At 45.3% G+C, this 21,511-nt stretch overlaps 2 protein-coding genes across 7 annotated transcripts in view; one reads left to right on the forward strand and one right to left on the reverse strand.

Moving 5' to 3' along the window:
* Positions 1–4,121, forward strand: part of Rad54l (RAD54 like) — a 28,965-nt gene extending 24,844 nt beyond the window's left edge. For 3 of the 4 annotated variants that reach the window (XM_013114982.3, XM_021228369.2, XM_040756930.1), the window contains 2 exons: positions 485–648; positions 738–4,121. In XM_013114982.3, the coding sequence (XP_012970436.1) occupies positions 485–648; positions 738–948 (375 nt within the window). In that variant the 3' untranslated portion in view covers positions 949–4,121. Of the gene's footprint in view, positions 1–484; positions 653–737 lie in introns of those variants that run through there. The other variant, XM_040756929.1, reaches the window with a different exon arrangement.
* On the reverse strand, positions 42–21,490 carry Lrrc41 (leucine rich repeat containing 41). Of its 3 annotated transcripts, XM_040756927.1 has the most exons (11): positions 21,272–21,490; positions 17,166–17,252; positions 15,625–15,695; positions 7,473–8,607; positions 4,439–4,699; positions 3,284–3,448; positions 3,093–3,191; positions 2,228–2,350; positions 1,911–1,986; positions 1,653–1,815; positions 42–1,038 (listed from the first exon to the last, which is right to left on the reverse strand). In XM_040756927.1, the coding sequence occupies exons 1-11, from the start codon at positions 21,468–21,470 to the stop codon at positions 1,012–1,014; spliced, it is 2,406 nt and encodes an 801-aa protein (XP_040612861.1). In that variant the 5' UTR covers positions 21,471–21,490; the 3' UTR covers positions 42–1,011. The 3 variants fall into 3 exon arrangements, with proteins under 3 accessions (XP_040612861.1, XP_005072129.1, XP_021084027.1); XM_005072072.4 differs by lacking the exon at positions 42–1,038 and having other exon boundaries at positions 1,068–1,815; positions 21,272–21,489; XM_021228368.2 differs by lacking the exons at positions 42–1,038; positions 21,272–21,490 and adding an exon at positions 20,526–20,683 and having other exon boundaries at positions 1,068–1,815.
* Positions 21,491–21,511: the final 21 nt, after the last annotated feature.

The following is a 21,511-nucleotide window of genomic DNA, read 5'->3' on the forward strand; positions in this document are numbered from 1 at the left end:
TCCCGGAAAAACCAAAAAAACAAACAAAAAAAAACCCATAATGTCAGTAAACAAATTTGTTTGTATGTCTGTCTTTTGAAGTGTTCAGTGATTTAAAGGATAGGAATAATATTTCATTCCTCCTTGCATCCTATTGCTAGTATATAACCTGAAAAATGAGTCAGATGATATTGAATAAATGAGAGTTGGGCCTGGTGTGGAGGGAACTTTGCTACAGATAACCTGTTTTTACCCTAAATGGATTTAGCCCCATCCCTGACACCCTCCACTAGTGCAGAAAATAGCCTGGATGGGCAAAGCAGCAGAATTTCTTGACTCTAGAAGAACTACAAAAATGAATCTCAGCCAAGACAGATATTAGCTCAGGGCTTATACTTTACACTGATTACCCTTTTTCAAGATGGCTTTAACCCCTGGGTTTTTCTACTCCCTCAATATCTACAGGGATAGACTAAATAAGCCTTATATCTCATCCCGTTTCTAGACTGGAACCATAGAGGAGAAGATCTTTCAGCGGCAGAGCCATAAGAAGGCACTGAGCAGCTGTGTGGTTGATGAGGAGCAGGATGTGGAGAGACACTTCTCTCTTGGTGAGCTCAAAGAGCTGTTTACCCTGGACGAAGGCAGCCTCAGTGACACACATGACAGGTAGGTAGAGTGCCTGTTATTATCCTGAGCTACCTGAGCAGCACAGAAATAAGATCTGTAGTGACCCTAACTCTGTCCTCTGACCTCAGGCTGCATTGCCGCCGTTGTGTAAACAGACGCCAGGTCTGGCCACCCCCTGACGGTTCTGACTGCACTTCAGATTTGGCTCAGTGGAACCACAGCACAGATAAACGGGGACTCCAAGATGAGGTACTCCAGGCTGCCTGGGATGCTTCATCTACAGCCATCACCTTCGTCTTCCATCATCGTTCTCATGAGGAGCAGCGGGGTCTCCACTGATAACCAGCTGGTCTGGATGCGGTGGTTAGAGGAGAAGGATACAGGGAAAGTGGGTTCTCTGCCTCATGAAGCTCTGCTCAGTTTTGTTCTCTAGGAGAAAATCATCAAGAAGGGCTGCATGATGTTTGCCCAAAATTTATTTTATAAGAAAAACTTTTTTGGTTTAAAAAAAAAAGAAGAAAGGAATAAAGGCATGAAAGGGACTGAGGCCTGGGAACAGATTGGTAAGCCCAGGAGGGAAGAGGCCTGGTGCTGGACATTCTTATGCTTCTCAAAGCCTGGGTGCCTGCTTGAAGGAGGAGGCAGGTAACCCCAGGGCAGGGGCAGGAGGCTTTCCGCAGTGAAGACAATGATCTATAACCTCCTAGCCTGGGGCTCCCAGGGTACTGAGTAAGTGGCCCAAAGGCTCTAAACTCAGCTGTGGGAATGCCCTTGCTGGGCCTCCAGGACCTCAGTGCAAGGGAAGATGGGGGGGTGGGGAAAGAAACCAAAAAAAAAAAAAAAAACAAAAAACAAAACAAACAAAACCCCAGACAAAGTGGCAGAAGGAGAATGACAGAATCAGTGGTTGGGGATTCTGGGCAGCCCATGCCTCAGCCCCTGCAGGCTGATGGTGCTGAGGATGGGACTGTGAGGTATGGGCCCCATCACATGGTGCTGACATAATCTGCAAAGGCCTGGGATGAGTCCCATGAATCGCTAACCACATGGCAGGTAGCCCGGAGCCGCCGGATTGCTTCCCTTGCTGTGACTGCATCCTGGTCCAGCCAGTTCTGGAAGAGGCGTAGGTGACCAAAGGCTCCACGGCCCCAGCGCTCCAGTCGCTTGGCAAATTCCAGAAGCCCATCTGGCTTGATGCAGTTGGAGCTGGTAGGAATGAGATGTATTAGCTATCTGGGAAGCAATTAGGCTTTGTCTATATCCCTTTCTCCCATCCCTTCTCTCCCCAGTCCCTAGCATACCTGATATCCAGCTGACAGAGGGAAGAGGAAGAATCCTCTGAGAAAACATCTGCCAGGGCCAACAGGCCAGCGTTCCCTGGAGAGAGGGACAGGGAGGGATACTCATTACCTAGACCCAAGAGCAGGGAAACAAGGGTATCTATCCTATCTTAGCTCCATCTTGAGAAAACCCTAGTTCTAGCAGTTCTGAAGACCTAGTACTCAAATACCTGTATTGCAATTACAGCCTTCTTAGTGGAGTAGTCAATACTGTTACCCCAAAAGTTTATAGGTCAAAGACCTGGTTCCTTCCTCCCTCTCTGGGGTCTGGTCCCTACCCAGACGGTTCCCTGGTAGTCGAAGGCCCTTCAGTGTAGAGTTGCCCTTCATGGCAGCAACCATCTCAGGAAGAAATTGGGCTGGGCGCTTCTCAAACAGACGGCAGAAGGAAAAGGTAATCTCTGTCAAGAGAAAGTTTGGGTAAGAAGTAAGGCTGGTACTGTCCCTCTTGCCCCAGGTGGTCGTAGCAAGGTGTGTGAACATTTTATACGGTCCTGAAAAGAATAATCTGCAAAGTCCCAAGCTATGTTGGAACTCAATTCAAGTAAGATACTGAACCTAAATGTTTGCTGCATGGACTTTTTTTAAAATTCAGTTCCTCCTTTCTGTAGCCACTGATCCCTTTGCAGTGGTGGTGATTAGTTAGAAGTGAATACCTGAAGGGGACATGCCACAGTATCACATTTCTCCCCACTATATTTTTGTTGTTGTTTTGTTGAGACAGAGTTTCTCTGTGTAACAGCTCTGGCTGTCCTGGAACTCACTTTGTAGATCAGGCTGACTTCAAACCTACAAGAGATCCTGCCCCTGCCTCCCGAGTACTGGGATTAAAGGCGTTCACAAGCACTGACTCACCCTTTCCCCATTATCTCACTTTTTTTTTTTTTAATTTGAACCCACTCAGGGTGCTACCACCATTTCTGCTGGCTCTTTACAAAACAAAACACAGTAACATACTAAAAATTGGGTAAATGTGCGCATTTGAAGAGGAATTGAATTTGGGACATTAGAAGGAATGTCCTAAGGTGCCATATCCTTGTAGTCAAGGGAGACATAAGACTAGGGAAAGAATAGTAGTTTGCACATTGAGATAGTGTCAGAGTTAGGACACAGGAATGCTCAGGCTCTAGATTAGGATCTTACCTTGAAGGGTCAGATTCTGTAGCAAAAAGAGCACCTCACTCTGGCAATCTGCAAGATTCATGTCGTGGAAGCTCAGCCTTTTCAGAGATTGGTTATATTCTGGGTGGGAGGAAGAAGCCATGGACAATAGGGTTTAGTTTTCCCAGGGAATAATGGTAGGTTCCCTACTTACCCTCCTTTACCATTCCTACCTTTGAGTGTTTGCAACACAAGCCCAAAATCCTGGGGAGAGGCAAAAGTGGCACTGTCCAGCGACAGCTGCTGTAGAGAACCTGAGGCCTTCAAAACAGAGCAGAGCAGTGGGGCTGGCTGAGCTCCTCGTGGAAATCCCATTTCCAGTTGCTCTAGGCAGTTTTCTGCATATGATAGGAAGAGGAAATTCCAATTAGCTGTCTGTATTTAAGAATACATATGTAGGTGGGTGGTAGTGGTGACACATGCCTTTATTCCAGTACTTGGGAGGCAGAGGCAGGAGGATCTCTGAGTTCAAGGCCAGGTCTATAAAGCAAATTTCAGGACAACCAGGGCTACACAAAGAAACTATCTCAAACAAAACAAAAATAACATATGTGTTTTATTTGTGTACTACTACTTGGGGGTCAGAAAAAAAACCGTGGCAGGAGTTAATTCTACGACGAGGGTTTCAGGTCTGATGGCAAGTGCTTTTCCATGTTGAGTCATCTCACTGACCCACTATTTTTTTTTTTTTTTTTTTTTTTTGGTTTTTCGAGGCAAGGTTTCTCTGTATTGTTTTGGAGGCTGTCCTGGAATTCGCTCTGTAGACCAGGCTGGCCTCGAACTCAGAGATGTGTCTGCCTCTGCCTCCTGAGTGCTGGGATTAAAGGCGTGTGCCACCAATGCCTGGCCTGGCCCACTATTTACATGTAGCAGACTCATTAGGGAAATGGTTTATTATCTACACGTCCTGCTTCTACTGTGTGTTAGGCTTTATGATAAGTTCTAGAAATGAACCATTAAATATGAAATCCTGTCTTTGCACTCAAGCAAATAAAAGTATAATGGCTCAGGGGCTAAGTGTTTTCTGTGTAAGTGTGAAAACCTGAGTTTGGATCCACAGAAACTATATAAATGGCAGGTCTGGCAGGGCAGTGGTAGCGTACACCTTTAATCCCAGCACTCAGGGCAGGGGCAAGCAGATTTCTTGAGTTTGAGGCCAGCCTGGTCTACAAAGGTACACAGAGAAACCTGTCTTGGTGAGGAAGCAAGGAAAAACAGGACAATAACAGCAGGGTTAAGTGAACAGGCTATAGTTGGAAGTTCCCTTCCTCTCCCCAGCCAAACACAACTGTACATATCACTGTGTGTGTGCATGCACACCACTTTACCTGGTATTTCCTCATCCCCAATTATGTGGCTAGGGGGCCCAGCATTCTCTGGTACAGCAGGGTTATCCCTCTGGCTTGGGTGGTCAACACGAATAGACAGGACCCGCAGCAGGGGGAGGGCTCGAACAATGGCACGAGTCAACTCCAGGATGGGCAGTGGTGAGAACAGGTCACTGAGATGCAGGGCACGAAGGCGGCATCCAGCCTGGCCTGACAGGGCCCGCAGGCTGTCCAGTAGGCGGAAGATATTAGAGCCCAGGCCTATGGCAAAAGAGATTAAATTACAGGTGAGGTAAATTTAAGCAGAAGTAATATTCAGTGAATGCTCTATTTCTATCGATTACTACCAAGTCTTGAGCTTTGGATCTGATTATCAGATTTTGTTTTATGATAAGGCTTTAGACCTTACATTTCCTATTTCTCCAGGACTGGGGCCATGGGTGTGTACCACCATGCCTGGCTGTGGATCATATATTTTTGACATTTGTATCAATTACTTATCCATTTTCTCCTTTTCCTTGGGTAGCTAGCAAATTGTGACCTGCGGTAGGGGCTTTGTACTCTAGTCATCAGGAAATCTCAAAATAAGATAGGTGTGGTTGTGCTAGTAGTTGGGCACTGATTTTAAGTAATTTCCCAAAGATAAATGGCCTTGAAGAGGGAATTTTGGATAATTGGGTCCTATCTCAGATATCAACTCATGAGTAGGAAGGGTCTCAGGACCCAACTTATGTACTGGGGCCAGCATTGTGGGAAGTCTTGAAAGCTAAACTGTGGAGAGCTTGATGTCATAGGTCATGGATGCACTTGTGAAACAAGTAATGATGGTCCAAACAAGTATATTGTAGGTGGGAATGGAAAAAAAAAGTAGAATGGATGCATATTAGGTCAGCAGGAGAGCATGTGCCTAATGTGCATGAATCCTTGGGTTTGACATACTAGAAAAAACAAAAACAAAACAGCAAACCATTTCCCACAGGATTAATGGGAAGAGTCTAAAAAACCATGGCAGCTTAATAATTTTAGATAACTCCTGAGATACAAGTTCTTTTCCTTGTATTTTAAACTGCTGTTAATTTATTCATCCAACTATTTTTTTTTTTTTTTGGTTTTTCGAGACAGGGTTTCTCTGTGGCTTTTGGAGGCTGTCCTGGAACTCGCTTGGTAGTCCAGGCTGGTCTCGAACTCACAGAGATCCTCCTGCCTCTGCCTCCCAAGTGCTGGGATTAAAGGCATGTGCCACCAACGCCCGACCATCCAACTATTTTTTAACCCTGAGACAGGGTTTCTTTGTGTAACCCTGGCTATCCTGGAACTAGCTATGTAACCCAAGCTGGCCTCAAACTCAGAGATGTACTTGCCTCTGCCTCCCCAAGTGCTGGGATTAAAGGCATGCTCTACCACCATCAGGCTCATCTAACTAAATTTAAACTAGCACTTTTTCTCTCCCCTACACACAAGGAGCACATAGCGTTCTTGCCCATATATTCCTGATAAAAATTTAACAGGAATCAAGGAAGCAAGAGTACAATTAGATACATAAAAGGATGCATACTGAACCTTCTGGCTTCCCAATTCAGATTTTGTTTTTCAAGACAGGGTTTCTGTGTAGCCCTGGCTGTCCACTTAGAGATCTGCATGCCTCTGCCTCCTGGGTGTTGGGATTAAAACTGTGTACCACCATGGCCTGGCTCCCCATTCAGTTTTAAAGAATATAAAGGAAATAGGGAGAAGAAAATGTGAAAATAAATATTCAGTGGCCTGAAGACTGAGTAACAGGATCTAAACTGAAATACATGGTGTATAAAGCATGAAGGGGCAAGCAGGAGTAAACATGAATAAAATTCTATAAAATTAGAATTAGGAGGTATTGTGGTACATGCCTGTAATCCCATATGGGAGACTGAGGCAGGAGGATTGTGAGTTTAAGGACAGTCTAGGCTATGTAGGAAGGCTGTGTGTGTCTCATGTTTTTACAAACTAAGTATGTTGACAATGCTGCCTTTAAACTCCAGATCTTCTTGCCTCCACTTTCTGAGTACCACCATGCTTAACCTGTAGAAGGCTTTGAAGGAACAAAAGGGTCAAACTACATGTTTAAAATCGAGGACTACATCTTGAGAAGAGAAGAAAGTGGAATGGTGATGGAAGCCTGACTTAATGTTTGGGATTTAGAAGAATTTGAAGTTATCTGGCTTGAATACTGGCTCTACAGCTTGCTAAGCAAGGTTATGCTGGGGAAGTCAATTGTTATAGGTTGATGTTAGAAATTAGATTAGGTAGCATTTTGAGAATATTTAATGTCAGATATAGCCCAAGTATATGAATACTAAAATATCTGAGAAACAAGCCTCCATAAAAAAGGAAGTAAGGATTTAGAGTATTGGGAATTAATTAGCTTCTGATAAGGCTGCACCTTTCATTGAGGTGAAAAAAAAGGATGAACTCAGAAGTAGGCTACTTGAAGGAATTCATGTATGACATATTTTCTTTGTGAGGTCATTTACTAAGTAAGGGAGAGTTTGGAAATTGCAGACTAGAATGGGAGTTGATTTTGCAGATATAATGAAGGGTATTAGAAGGCTGATGGTACATCTGTGTGTTTTCTTAGTAGTGCTTAGCAATTTAGGTAGTTTTGGTCAGATTGTACATTTTGCTGACAGTGAAAGTGGACAAGGACAGAAGACTATCTTGTAGGTTGCTGTTCTGTCTTCCGGCCCTTAAAACCTGGGTAGTTGCTTTGATGTGACTGGTATGATACAAATCCAGTACCCTGGCTAGGTCTGGATTGCCCCCTGTATCTAGCTAATGTATCAACTCCCCTAGAAGCCTTTGTTCTAATAGTAAATCCGTATTATGAGGCTTTACTTTTCTCTCCTAACATCAACAGTATGCCAATGTGTTTTGTGTTTGCCTCTTGCCTCTGTAAACACAAAAGACTACATCTCCACCTCCCTGAACATACTTCCCACCCCGGATTAGGCACAGTGCTGTTGAGAGATCCAAAGGCAGACCTGTTCCTTCAGGTGCTCACCATTGTATGAAAGTGTAAGGCTCTCCAATGATACCCAGGAGCTCAGCAGGTGGCACAGTGTCACAGCTGCCTCTGTGGAGAGGGGAACTGTGAACAGCTCCAAGGTGGAAATGCTGCGGAATCGCTGGGATGCCTCCAGTGCTGGGAGCCCCAAACAGCTGGGATCTGATCCATCCAGAGCTCCACAAGCTACTTCCCCAATCTCCATTTCTTCACCATCCTCTTTCTCACCAGCCACAATAAAAACAAAGTCATACAGGTCTTCAGACTCTGCACCAGACCCCTGACGGGTGCGGGCACCCTTCTTCCCTGCTGCTCGCTTGAAACGCTTTAAGGGCTTAGGCTGTGAGGCTGAGCTAGCTGGAGCCCGTTTGGATGATGTGGAAGAGGAGGCAGAGGTGGTGGCAGCTGGAGCAGAGGATGGCTGCTTGGTGCCAGAAGCCTCATAAGAGGTGGCTGGAGGGTACAGCTCCCTCTTAGAGTCTGTCCCACTTACTGCCAGGCTTTCTTGTGTGCTGCGGCGTGTTACACGGGTGGTTGGTACAGCCCTGGGCATCTGCTTGACTTCACTCTTCCTCCGGGTGGCCATTAGTGCTGCAGCACATCGCTCTGCTGCATCCCGCCGAGGCCGGCGTGAGCCTAGCAATAAGGACCCTTCATCTCTGGATGGGGCCCGACCTCGGGAGGCTTCACCACAAAGGCGGCAAGGCAAGCTACCAGAGCCTGGCTGCCAAAAACCAGCACTCATAGTGAGGATAAGAATGAAAAGGGCTGACTCAGGCACAGGCCAGGAGTACAGCGACACTTGGCTAACAGCTCCATGGTGAATGAGCTGATGCAACAGCTGTCGCAGTGACTGCTGAGCAGCCACATCAGAGAACAGCAGATGGCGGAACTTGAGGGTATGCAGAGAACTTGCCAGGGTCTCTAGGACCCTGCGGTTTGGCTCAGCCACTAGCTCAGTTGCTCCTTGCAGCATATTGCAGATGGTGAGCTGTCGAACATGACGGGAGCTGTGCAGGAGAGGTGAGAAGCGTTGATCACAAAGACGCTTATCAGAAGACACATCAATGGTTCCACGTAGAACATGGGAAAAAAAGGCCTCCATAAACTTGGCTCGCCAACAAGTCACACTCTAAAAGCAAAGAAAACACCAGACATTTGTCAAGTGCCCTCTTAGTTTCCTTCTAGTAGCAAACATTTCTGAGTACAGCATCAATCTAGTTAATTACACAAATTCATACTGGTAGCCCCATTATACAAGGGGGCTAGAGACACAAAACAGATAAGGAACATATTGTAGTGTCCCTTGTCTGACAAATGGTAACTTTTGTGCATGTCTGTATATACAGGTACAGAGAGGCCAGAAGTTGTACTTCAGCATTGCTGCTCTTATTGGGTTGAAACTTGACAAGTAGGTTAGACTGCCAAGGCATCAAACTCAAGGGTTCTGTTTCTTCCCCAGCACTGGGATTAAAAGTGTGCACACACCAATGGAGCTGGTGTGGTGGTGAATGCCTTTAATTCCAGCATATAAGAGGTAGAAGCAGGTCTATATAACTACATGATATGTGGAGAAACTGCTCAAAAAAAAAAAAAGTTATGGCTGGGCAGTGGTGGCGTATGCCTTTAATCCAAGCACTCCGGAGGCAGCTGGATCTCTGAGTTCAAGGCCAACCTGGTCTTGATGTGGTTGCTGGGAACTGAACTCAGGACCTCTGGAAGACCATGCAGTGCTCTTGACCTCTGAGCCATCTCTCCAGCCTTTGTTTTGTTTTTTTGAGACAGGGTTTCTCTGTAGCTTTGGAGACTGTCCTGGAACTCACTCTTGTAGACCAGGCTATCCTCGAACTCACAGAGATCCATCCACCTGTCTCTGCTTCCCAGTGCTGGGATTAAAGGTGTAAGCCACCCACACCTGGCTCCCACCCAAGCCTTTCTTAACATGTCCTTTGAAACATCTATCAGGAATGTTCTCCACTGGTAACTCGATTTTCCAAAAGATCTACTCACATCCCCTGAGGCTGCAGCTTGGTAGGGATGCACCAACTATCAAGCCTTAAGATGCTGGCATACCCCATGATGTTTAGTTTCTGCCTGTTCGCTTGTCAACAAGATCAGAAATCTCTGGGTATAGGAATCCCTTCTTAGGTTTATTTTCTCCAAGGCAGGTTATTTGATGCAAGTGGAACTTCATCAGGCTATTTTGATATACTAAAAATTGAAGGGAACAGATTTTCAGTATTTGGTGTATATCAGAATTTCTTATAGAGTTGTTTTCTTCCCCCACTATCCCAAAATGCATGTCAGCTTCCCAGATGTCTACATGTGACATCTGAGATAAGGTTCAGACCTTTTATTTTAAAAACTGTTCCCCCTAATATGGTATGTACTCACTCCTTGAGATGGCCGAGTTGGGGGAGGGATACAGAGGGGGAGCAATGAAAGAGATCTTGATGGAGGGAGCCATTATGGAGTTAGGGAGAAATCAGATACTAAGGAAATTCCCAGAAATCCACAAGGATGACCCCAGTTAAGACACCAAGCAATAGTAGAGAGGGTGCCTGAATTAGCCTTTCCCTTTAATCAGATTAGTGACTACCCTAATTGTCATCATAGAACCTACATTCAGTAACTGATGGAAGCAGATGCAGTGATCCACAGCCAAGCACTGGGCTGAGCTCCTGGAGTTCAGCTGAAGAGAACGAGGATATGAATAAGCGGAGGGGGGGGAGATCAAGACCATGATGGGGAAACCCACAGGGACAGTTGATCCAAGCAAGTGGGAGCTCATGAACTATGGGCTGAATGCTGGGGAACCTGCATGGGACTGAACTAGACCTTCTGAATGTGGGTGACAGTTATGTGTCTGTTGGGTGGTGGTGGTCCTGGCAGTGGGACCAGGACTTATCGTGGCTACATAAATGGGCTTTTGTGGAGCACATTCCCTATGGTGGGATACCTTGTTCAGCTTTGATACAGGGGGGAGGGGCTTGGTCCTTCCTTAACTCGGTATACCAGACTTTGTTGAGTCCCCTCAGAGGAGCGGATGGGGGGCAGGGTAGGATGGGGATGTAAGGAGCCCAGAGAAGGAGATGGAGGGGAACTGGGGCTAGTATATAAAATGAAAAAAAATTTAAATGTTTTAACATAAAAAAAAAAACTGTTCCCCAAATGATTCTAATGTTCACCAGAGGTAGGGAAGGGCTATGTTACTCTGAAAGACACCAACCCTCAGAGTTTGCTTGTTTCTTTTTAATTAGAAGTTTTAGAGTTGGGAAGGGGAGGATCGTGTGCTATGTGTGTAGGTAGGTCAGAGGACAACTTTAGTGGAATCACTTTCAACTTTATGTAGGTTCTGGAGCTCTGCAAGCCCTGGAAAGCTTCTGTTTTGTAGATAGGATCTCATGACCTTGTACTGTCTCTGTCTCCCATGTCTGGAATTCTAGGTATGTGCCACCACGCCTAGCTCAAGGCCTTACAATCCTTTCATAAGGTGTATTAATTAGTCTCCTGGATTCAGTGCAGGGGCTAATTCTCATTGGTACACCTGTTTTTTTGGTGAAGATGTTACATGAATCAAATAAGATGAAGTAAAGATACTTTAAAAGACAAAGCGTTACTGCCACAGCAGCTGATTATTAGTCAGGATGGATACTATAACAAAATGCTTCTCTCTGATCCTTAACAAACCCATCCCAATCTTCCCTACCAGAGAAACAATCAAATCAGGAGGTAGGTCCCTAGTATCCTCAGGTGAAAGTCTGGTCTTTTTGTCCTAGTTTTTGCCTGTAATGGTAGTATTCAGGAATGATTTCATGCTTGAGTCAACCTACATGCCTTGCTCATCTGCAGGACACTGGGGAAGCAGGAAAACTTAGCTGGTAACCAAACCTTTCTTCCCCTTCTTTGGAATGCTAAGCATTGGACCCAAGGCCTTGTGCATATTAGACAACACTATTTTGTTTTGTTTGTTTTTTCAAGACAGGCCTCAAACTCACAGAGATCCACCTGCCTCTGCCTCCCAAGTGCTGGGTTTAAAGTCTGCATCACCACCACCACTCAGCTTAGAGGACATATTTCTAACTTATATGTGTATGGGTATTTTGCTTGTGTGTATATCTGTAACCTTGCACTTACCTGTTTTTAAGAGTCAGGAAGAGCCACCATATGGATGCTAGGAGTTGAATTTTGTCCTCTGAAATATCAGCAAGTGCCCTTGGACAACACTTTAACATTGACCATTCCTCGACCCTATGCTTAGTTTTGAATGGTAGCAAAGGATGTTCTTGAGTCCTTCAGGGTCTCACTAGCACTTTCCCTACACATTAGTTGGCCTACACGCAGCCTTTTGTTTTCAGGACAAGATCTTGCTATATATGTATAGCTCAAGCTTACCTCAATTCTGCCTCAGCATCCTGGGATTATCGGCATGTACCAAGAGATAGATTAACATGCACAATCCTGGAAACTGTTTGTGAAGCTGGGCATGGAGGAATATGGCTTTCATCCCAGACAAGGGAGGCAGAGACAGGCAAATCTCTTGGGTTTCAGGCTAGCCAGAGCTATATAATGAGACCTTGTCTCAAAAGAATAATTTGCAAGTAACTTCAATATGCCTTCAACTTTACAGGTAAATTATAAGGCTATGAAAAATCTATGCAAGATTGAGACATAAGCTATTGTGGCAGTTTCTGCATGAGAGGGCTAAGAAACGTGTAGGTATGATAACTAAAGGCTGGACTTTTTCTGACTTGTTAATGAAAGTTAATACCTCAAGTGGGATGATTATATTAGCAGCATAAGACAACTAGTAGAAGCAGTACTTCACAGTCAAATTGCTTCAAGCTAGGTCTATCATTTACTAACTATAACTTTTGGAAAGGTCTCATTCTACTTATTTCATCATCTATAAGAGCTATACCGAGTCATTATGAAGGTTAAATATATAAAGTTATAATGGTTATCTCAGTAATTTCTCATGAGTTCTTACACAAGGAAAATTTATTTTATTCCATTGCTACCCTTTAGAATATGTGCAAGAAAATCAATGCTGAAAAATACTTGAGGAATCTAGTCCAAGTAACTCCTTTTCTAGACTACAGCACAACAATATAAACGGAATGAAACACCTTTTTTTGTTGTTGTTTGAGACAGAGTTTCTCTATAGCTTTGGATCCTGTACTAGAACTCCCTTTGTATACCAAACTGGCCTCAAACTCAAGAGATCTAACTCCCTCCCTCCTGAGTGCTGGTATTAACAGGCATGCACCACTATTGCCTGGTAAACACCCTCTTGCATGATAGTGGAAATGACACACTGATAATAAGATTACATGGTGGCGCACACCTTTAATCCCAGCACTGGGGAGGCAGAGGCAGGAGGATCTCTGTGAGTTTGAGACCAGCCTGGTCTACAAAGCTAGCTCCAGAACAGCCTCCAAAGTCATAGAGAAACCCTGCCTCTGCCTCCCAAATGCTGGGATTAAAGGTGTATGCCACCACCACTTGGCTCACTGAAGTTTTTTGAAGTCAGGATCTCAGTCTCACAGGGAAGGTTGGCCTTGAAACATACATAGCTAAGTATAATCTTGAATTCCTTTGATAGTTCTACTGCTGGAATTACAGTTCTATTCACGACCACGTATGGCTTTATACAGTGCTGTAGACTGAACCCAGGACTCTGAATATGCTAGACAAGTACTCTAGCAACTAAACTGTATTTCCATTCCCTACTGGTACTTGCTTTATTTCTGTAATGTGTTCAACTCTGTGCTCATTTTATTAGGATGTTTATAATTTTTTTATTCTCTGTATCTTAAATTTTTATTTGTGTGTGTCTGCCCATCCATGGAGGCCAGAAGAGGGCATCAGATCATCTAGAACTTAAGTTACAGGTAAACAACCAGGCATGACAGCTTAATGCTGAACCATCTTTCCAGCTCTTTATTTTTTTGTTTTGCAAATAGTGTTTCAAATGTTGCCTTTCAGTTGATTATTTAAAATTCATTTATGGAGGCTGCAAAGATAATAACTAAAAACAAAAATCTTGGGGCTAGAGAGATGGCTCAGTGGGGTAAGAACACTGGCTGCTCGTCCAGAGGACCTGGGTTCAATTCCCTGCATTCATGGCATCTCACCACTGTCTGCAACTCTAATTCTAAGAGATGGGAATCCGAAGTCCTCTTCTGGCTTCTACAGGTACTGGCACACACATACAGGCACATACTCAGATAAAAATAAATCTTAAAAAACAACAGCTTTAAAATATGTTTATGGTACTGCCATTTTATGTGATTAAGCAAATCTCTCTCCCTATCTGCATTATAGAGTCTTAAACTTGATAGACAAATATTCACTGATCTATACACCCATGCCCCTATTTCCTGTTTTGGTTTTACCGATTTAATAAATGACATTCTATTCTGAGACCACACATCAAACTACTTACTTGTTATTAGGTGTTTTGTCCTTTTGCTCTTTAAAAATTTCATCTTTAATTTACACAGATATTATCTAAACATAATGTAATGGAAACATGCCCTAATTTTTCCAGATGACTAAGCAGCTGATCCTTCATTTCCCTACTACTTTGTTTTCAAAATATCTACTGCATCATACAGATCTCTATATACAACAACACTACATAGTTTTAAGTACTCCTGTTTCATGAGCAGTGTCCTCTGGAACTATCATAGTGCCTAGTACCAAGCAGGAGTCAAGAAATGTTTTCTTTAGTGGTGGTGGGTTTATATTTGTTTGTTTTGTAGTTTTTTGGCAGTGGTGGAGATTAAAACTGGATCTTATTCAGGCTAGGCAAATACTCTTACCACTGAGATACACTTCCAAATTCTCACCAGATATTTTTATAGGTAAGATTAAGACTATTTTTGTGCTAAAGAATGAGTCATAAAAAAAATCTGGATTAGGTATGTAATGAATCAGAACTTCTGTCTAAGTAATTTAGATCATCCGGTCTAAGCTTCCCTATCTTCTGAAATGATTAGGGCCAATAAAACAAATGAAACAATAAGTCTTTAAAAGCTTGAGATGTTGGATAGTTTATACCACTTGCTGGTCAGCCATACTGCAAATGAAATACTGAAAGTATTTCTATTTCTGTTGAAGAGATCCAGTGATTTCTGAGTCAGTGAATAGAATTTTAGGACACAAGGATTCTGTCCAACCCTTCTGAGTTCCCTGTATGCCCTTAACATCCTTATATCAAGTTGTTATGCAGACTATTTGAATACTTAGTAACAAAATGTTTATTACTTCTGAAATTAGCTTGCTTTATTACTAATAATCTTAAAGTTTCACTTTTAGATTAGCAAAAATGTACTTTCTTTTAGATTCAAGTCTATTAATCTGTAGCTCCTGTTTCTTAAATTGTCTCTTTTTCAGAAATAACATCCCATTTTCAAAGGCGACTCAAATAATGTGGCTTTGACTTTTTTCTCCATATCCCAGGGAGAAAGATAGCCTGACTACTGCAGAACCAGGCAAGGTATCTTCTCTCTTGTCCTATACACTCATAAAACAGGGCACACAATAAATACCTTCAATCATTGACTAGCCCTCAGTCCTTTTTATTTTGCCTACATGTATATCTATGTACCATGTGCATGCCTGGTGCTCAATGAGGCCAGAAGAGGGTGCTGGATCTCCTTGAACTGAAGTTACAGATAGTTGTGAGGTGCCAGGTAGGTGATGAGAACTGAACCTGGGTTTTTGCAAAAATGGTCAATGCTCTTGACTGTTGGGCCATCTCTCCATCTGCCCCCATTTAATACTTTTTATACAGCTTCTCCTAAGCCAGAACTTCTGTAGTTACCAAAGATGAGTTGGTTCCTTCTGTTATTATTCTTTTTTTTTTAATTTGCTAGTTTTGACCACTGCACCAACTCAGTCAAAAACTCAAGGACTCTTGGGTCTGCATTCCATTGTGATCATACTCTTTACTGTATACCCTGTAATCATGGTAAACACGTCAATGCTAAATGCCAAGTGACCCAAAATTGTGACAACTCACCTGTGCTCAACTCCCAAATCCAATCTCTGTATTTCAATAGCTCCCAGTTTGTGTCAGTATGCTATACTTTCTTTTACTATTCAAGATTAGTCTAGAGTTCATCCTGGCACCTTAACTTACCTCCAAACTGGAAGGCCTTGTTTTCATCAGCTCATCCCAGAGTCGGCGCCAGATGGCCTGAGTGGAGAGACCTATAGGAAGAACTGTATCAGTTGGCTGCCTGCTGCCCACCATGAATGAATACATCAGTCTTTCATATTGTCTGTCCTCTGGCTTCAGAGGAGCAATACAGCTAGATGAATAGTTAAGAAAACTGACTCTAAGGACAGATCACCTAGATTTGAATATTAATAAACTACTCTAAAGCTATGTGATCATGGGTAAGCTACTTAATTTTTTCCCCTCATCTGTAAAATGTAATTCATATCTATTTCATAGGACTGTTGAAAAGGGATTAAGTGAGTAGATGAATTTCTCTGGATAAAGTACCTAGGACTGCTTGGCCCATCAAGATTACACACTGGCTGGGTGTTGGTGGAGTACGCCTTTAATCCCAGCACTCGGATCTCTGTGAGTTCGAGGCCAGCTTGGTCTACAGAGCAAGTTCCAGGACAGCCTCCAAAACAATACAGAGAAAACCCTGTCTCGAAAAAAAACAAAAACCAAACAAACTAAAAGATTACAAAATATTAGATGTTAATTGACCCAATGAGGAACAGCAGTATGGTAAAATAGAAAAACTAATGTTCAAAAGTTCTAGTTATAGCTTGTTTGTGTCTTAGAGTAGCAGGGATGGTATACATGTGTTATAGGACACTTTAGGAAATAATAAGAAAATACAAGTGAAGGTACTTTTTTTTTGGTGTTTCAAGACAGGGTTTCTTTGTATTGTTTTGGAGGCTGTCCTAGAACTCACCCTGTAGACCAGGCTGGCCTTGTCTACACCTGCCTCTGCCTCCTGAGTGCTAACATTAAAGGCGTGAGTCACCAACGCCCAGCGTGAAGGTACTTTTAAGAAAGATGTATTCTTTGTTTTCATGTGGTGTGGTGTTTTGCCTGTGTGTACATTTTATACCACGTGTCTGACGCCCACAGAGGCCAGAAGAGGATGTGGGATCCCTGGAACTGGAGTTATAGATAGCTGTGTACTGCCATATGGGTGTTGAGACCCAAATTCAGGTTCTTTCCAAGAGTACCAAGTGCTCTTAAACCACTCAGCCTTCTCTCCAGCCATAGGATGGTGCTTTTTTGATTTTTGTTCTTTGAGACTGGGTTTCACTATGTAGCTTTAGCTATGTAGAACAGGCTGGCCTAGAACTCATAGAGATCTACCTGCCTCTGCCTCCTGAGTACTGGGATTAAAGGTATGCACTACCACACCCAGCTAAGGTACTTTTTTTGAGAAGCATGAAGTTCTTCTAGTCAGGTATCAGGTATAAAAGTTACTCGAAGAATATCATGGTGCCAATCCCAGCACTCGGGAGGCAGAGGCAGGCGGCTCTCTGTGAGTTCGAGGCCAGCCTGGTCTACAGAGTGAGTTCCAGGACAGCCTCCAAAACAATACAGAGAAACCCTGTCTCGAAAAACCAAAAAAAAAAAAAAGAATATCATGGTGCCTTGTTCACAACCACTGACTGAGAAAGAGAAAGAAAGACACTTACCTTTTTTGAGGGCAGTTTCCTCAATCCTCTCCAAATAATATATATTGAGCAGAGGTAAGATGCTTTGAAGTATTGGGCCTGGGAGAGCTACAAAAACCAAAAGACAAAGTTTACTATCTTAAGGCAGCTGGAATTCAGGGGAAAGGATGAGTTAAACAAATTGGTCTGCTCTCTGAGGTCAGTATACTTCTGTCCAAGAAGCATTGGGCCCTGAGTATACTCTGAGAAGTACTTTCCTATGAAAACTAAAGTTAACTTTTGTTCTCTAAACTCATTATACCTTAAAAACAAAACCAGTTTTTTCCTGTATTCCACAAGTGGAGGTGGGAGGATCAGGAATTCAAGGCAAGGCCTGACTATGAAAGCCTCCCTATTACAGGCTTTTGGATTACCTTTACTTATTCTTCCCCCTTGGCCTCATTGCAAAAGCAGTGCTAATCTTAAAAAAAAAAAAAGAAAGAAAAGGCTAAATAATTCGTCTAACACACAACTATGAGTCAGAATTTGTCCAACTCTAGATATAAAGTCCTTTAGTTTATTATACTCCCTCTTAGAACTATAGAAGTTGGGAAGAACTGATAATTGTTTTAAGTCAAAATCTTTTTTTTTTTTTTTTGGTTTTTTGAGAAAGGGTTTCTCTGTATTGTTTTGGAGGCTGTCCTGGAACTAGCTCTTATAGACTAGGCTGGTCTCAAACTCACAGAGATCTGTCTGCCTCTGCCTCTTGAGTGCTGGGATTAAAGGCTTGGGCCACCAACGCCCAGCTATCTTAGATATTGGCTATTATTATGTTTATTCTGTCAACAGCATCTCTGTTCTATTAAAAAATTGTCTTTAAGGGGCTGGAGATGGCTCAGAGGTTAAGAGCACTGGCTGCTCTTCCAGAAGTCCTGAGTTCAACTCCCACTAACCACATGGTGGCGCACAACCATCAGTAATGACATCTGTTGCCTTCTACTGGCATGCAGGCATACATCAGGCAGAACACGATATACATAATAAATAAATCTTTTAAAAATTGTCCTTAAATTATGTGTATATGTATGTGTTTATATGCAGATATGTACAAGTGAGTGCAGGCGCCTGCAAAGGCCAAAAGGTGTTGAATCCACACAGGTGCTAGGAACTAAACTCTTGTAGAAAAGGGGTACTTTGTCACCACTGCCACCACTCTCCTGCCCCCCCATTTTGAGACAGGGTTTCTCTGTGTAACAGTCCTGGCTGTCTTGGAACTCACTTTGTAGACCAGGCTGGCCTTGAACTCACACAGATCTACCTGCCTCTGTCTCTTGAGTGCTGGTATTAAAGATGTGCACCACCACTGCCTGGCCAGCACACCCCCTGCCCCCTTAAAGACTGGGTCTCATTCTTGGCTGGCTTGTAACAAGGCAATCCTCTGTCTCCACCTCCTGAGTGCTGGGATTACAGGTGTGAGCCAGCACACAGCTCTTCCTCAGTGTATTTTCTTTACCCGAGGAATAACTGAATCTTAAGATCTAAGAATCTAGTGTACTTTTTGAATCTATTAGGTATTCAATGATATTCATTGTACCTGTTGAATGAGAGAGCATTATTTCCCTGTGCTATTAGATGTGCCACAGCAGGTATGTGAGGTCAGAGGAAAATCTGCAGGAGCCTTTAACTTGTCAGGCTTGACAGCAAGTGTCTTACCTGCTGAATTATCTATCTCACTGGCCCATTCTGTTTGTTTTTAATTTTTTTGTTTTTCACTACACTCTTGTGTTACCTCTATTTACTCCCCCCCTCAGCAATGCTAGTCCACCACCTTCAAGAAGCTTTTCCTGGCTCTTTTGTAGGCTATCCTGCAACTTCCCTCCAAAATGGCACTGCTTGACATGCCTCTTCCTTGGCCCCTCTAGAAGTTCTCTCTGGAGTCAAGCTCTTGCCCGGTGGCTATTTACTTGATGTAGCCCACTAGAGGCTCTCCGGTCTCCTCTCAACCTGGCTGGGCTCAACTGGGAATAATGAAGTAGTGATGAGGACACAGGAAAGACATTCCTTCAGAGCTCCCCCTTTCCTCTCCATCCTGCTCCCCTCTGTTTAGTTATCCCCTCTCAGACACAGGCATCTCATCTCTCCTACCTATACACTCCACTGTTCCTTTCTCAATTTTTTGAGACAGGGTTTCTCTGTGTGGCTTTGGCTATCCTGAACTTACTCTGTAGTCCAGGCTGGCCTCAAATTCATAGAGATCCACCTGCCTCTGCCTCCGAGTGCTGGGATTAAAGGTGTGCGCTGCCACCTAGCTCTATTCTTAGAAATTCTTCTTAGCTTTCTTCTAGCTTATACTTTTTTTTCTTTAAATGCTTCCTCTCTGCAAGCTTTGACCTCCATACCACTAACCTCTTCTAGCCAAGATCAGTATCTCAGAATCTCCAGGCTGGTGTAGGCTTCCACATTTCCAGGACTTCGCTGAGCCTCTGCTCAGCCCCACCGAGGCCCTTCTCCCATTCACCATGGGGTCAACCTGACCTTTTCTGCTCAGCTTGGCACAGGGCCTCACAATCTCCTATACTCACACAGGGCCTGAGAACTTCTTACTCCTCTCTTCTCCCCCACCCCCACCCACAGGAAGGCACTTGGGCCTGCTCCGCAGTGGCAGCCTACTCCAAGCACAAAAGGACTTACCTGACTATAATGTAAGGCCTCAGAAAGTATCTGGAGCCTCAGTCCTTCAAACCAGCGCCTCATGGTTTATTAAAACCTCAACTTCAATTCTCAACTGACCAGGGCCTACCTTCTGGCAAAGATGTCACCAACACCCTGGGGCCTCCTGGTGTAACAACATGCCCTGTACATTCCAAGGCCAGGGGTTACCTCTCTCCTCCCCTACCTTCCATCTGGCCTGACCTGAGATTTCATCCAACTTCAGCCAGACCCTACTCCACCACCATTCTGTCAGGCCCATGGCCTCCCTCTCTTGAAGCCAGGCCTGCCTCAGAGGGCCTTAACTTTCTCTTCAACTCTCTATCACTTTTCACACCACAGACCCTTTCTCCTCCTAAGTTGCCAGGCCGCTGGCCCGCGGTGTACTCCTACAGCAGGGCCTTCTTGCGACCATCTGGTCCGGGCGCTCCAGGCCGCTGGCCTTAGCTGTTGAGTTTGGACCGCCTCGACAGGTCCCAGCCCTTTGGTACCGGCCGCTCGCAGGCCTGAAGCCTCGGTTCCCTCCCATTCGGACCAAGGCCTCTTCCCCATGATGTGTCTTCTCCCGTTTGGGCTTGTCTGTCCGGGATACTCTGGCCCTTGCCCCGCCTGAGGCCTCCTCGGCCCTTCCCGCCGACCGGTCGCTCGAGCCCGTCCCTGCTCGCCGATCCTCTCCCGGCTCCCTCCACTCACTTTCCAGCCTTCTGCATCGCCCCGGCCCCTCCAAGGGGTCTCCGGCGCTCCCTGCTCTGCAGGCGGAGCAGCCGCTCAGTTTAACAGTGTGGTCGAGGGCGTCGGTGCGCTCCCTTCAGCTCTTGGGCCGTCAAACAGGCCACGGCGCCCCCAGCCTTTCGGCCTCTCCCCCAACCCCATTCCCAGGCTCTCCACTCGGCTGTCGCACCCCGCCCATCCGCTGGGCTTCGGGAGTCTCGCTACGCGGGGTGTACCCCGCGGACAGCGGAGGCCCAGGGCCGTCAGTTTGGGTGGCTCCGGGCCTGGCCTCCTGGCCTCAGGCCTGGCCTGCCAATTTCGGCCCCTGCCCCGAGGCAGCCGGGCCATCCCTGCCCGTCGGTTCGATATCCGAGACTCCTCGGTCCAGTCCGCCTCAGCCCGGTGTCAGTTCCGAGCCTTCGGCTCCGGCCGCCAGTCCAGCCCCTGTCGCTAGGGCCCTGCCAGCTCTGCCCCACACCGGGCCTTCTGGCCTCGCCCCCCGCGCCCCCCGCGGCAAGCCGTGGTTCGGGTCCACTTGCTCGTTTGGTCTCAGTCTTCACTCTGTCCAGCCCCGTCAGTCAGGGAATTCATGCTCCGACTCAATAATCTGACTTCCAGTGCCCCGGGCTGGGCCTTGCCCCGGGCCTCTCGGCCTCGCCCCCCGCGCCCCCTAGCCGCTGGGCCGCCCCCGCTCGCTGCTGGAGGTAGCCCCTCACTCCGCGACTTACCCCACACCCCGCTCTCCAGAACCCCCATATGGGCGCTCACTGCCCGCCCGCACAGCTCGAACAGGGCGGGGGGAGCGCTGGGGCCCGAGGCCGAGCTCTTCGCTGGCGCCGCCTCCCGGGACGTGGCCTCCATGGTCGTTGCTGCCGCTACCTCACAGAACCAGCAACTCCGGGCGCGCCAGGCCTCGGGCGCCGCCATCTTGGGGAGGTGCGCGAGCCCGAGAATGGCACACGCAGGCC

This window comes from Mesocricetus auratus, unplaced genomic scaffold, assembly GCF_017639785.1.
Source record: "Mesocricetus auratus isolate SY011 unplaced genomic scaffold, BCM_Maur_2.0 Super-Scaffold_100014, whole genome shotgun sequence".
In the NCBI taxonomy this organism is placed as follows: domain Eukaryota; kingdom Metazoa; phylum Chordata; class Mammalia; order Rodentia; family Cricetidae; genus Mesocricetus; species Mesocricetus auratus.

What these genes read in the sequence shown, in the direction of transcription:
- Lrrc41 (XM_005072072.4), bottom strand. Translation starts at nt 21,470, where the DNA reads ATGGCGGCGCCCGAGGCCTGGCGCGCCCGGAGTTGCTGGTTCTGTGAG. An exon ending in GGAAACTGCCCTCAAAAAAG is followed by an intron (nt 15,696 to 17,165) that starts GTAAGTGTCTTT and finishes TTCTTCCTATAG; the next exon opens with GTCTCTCCACTCAGGCCATC. An exon ending in CAAGGCCTTCCAGTTTGGAG is followed by an intron (nt 8,608 to 15,624) that starts GTAAGTTAAGGT and finishes CTTTGCTTTTAG; the next exon opens with AGTGTGACTTGTTGGCGAGC.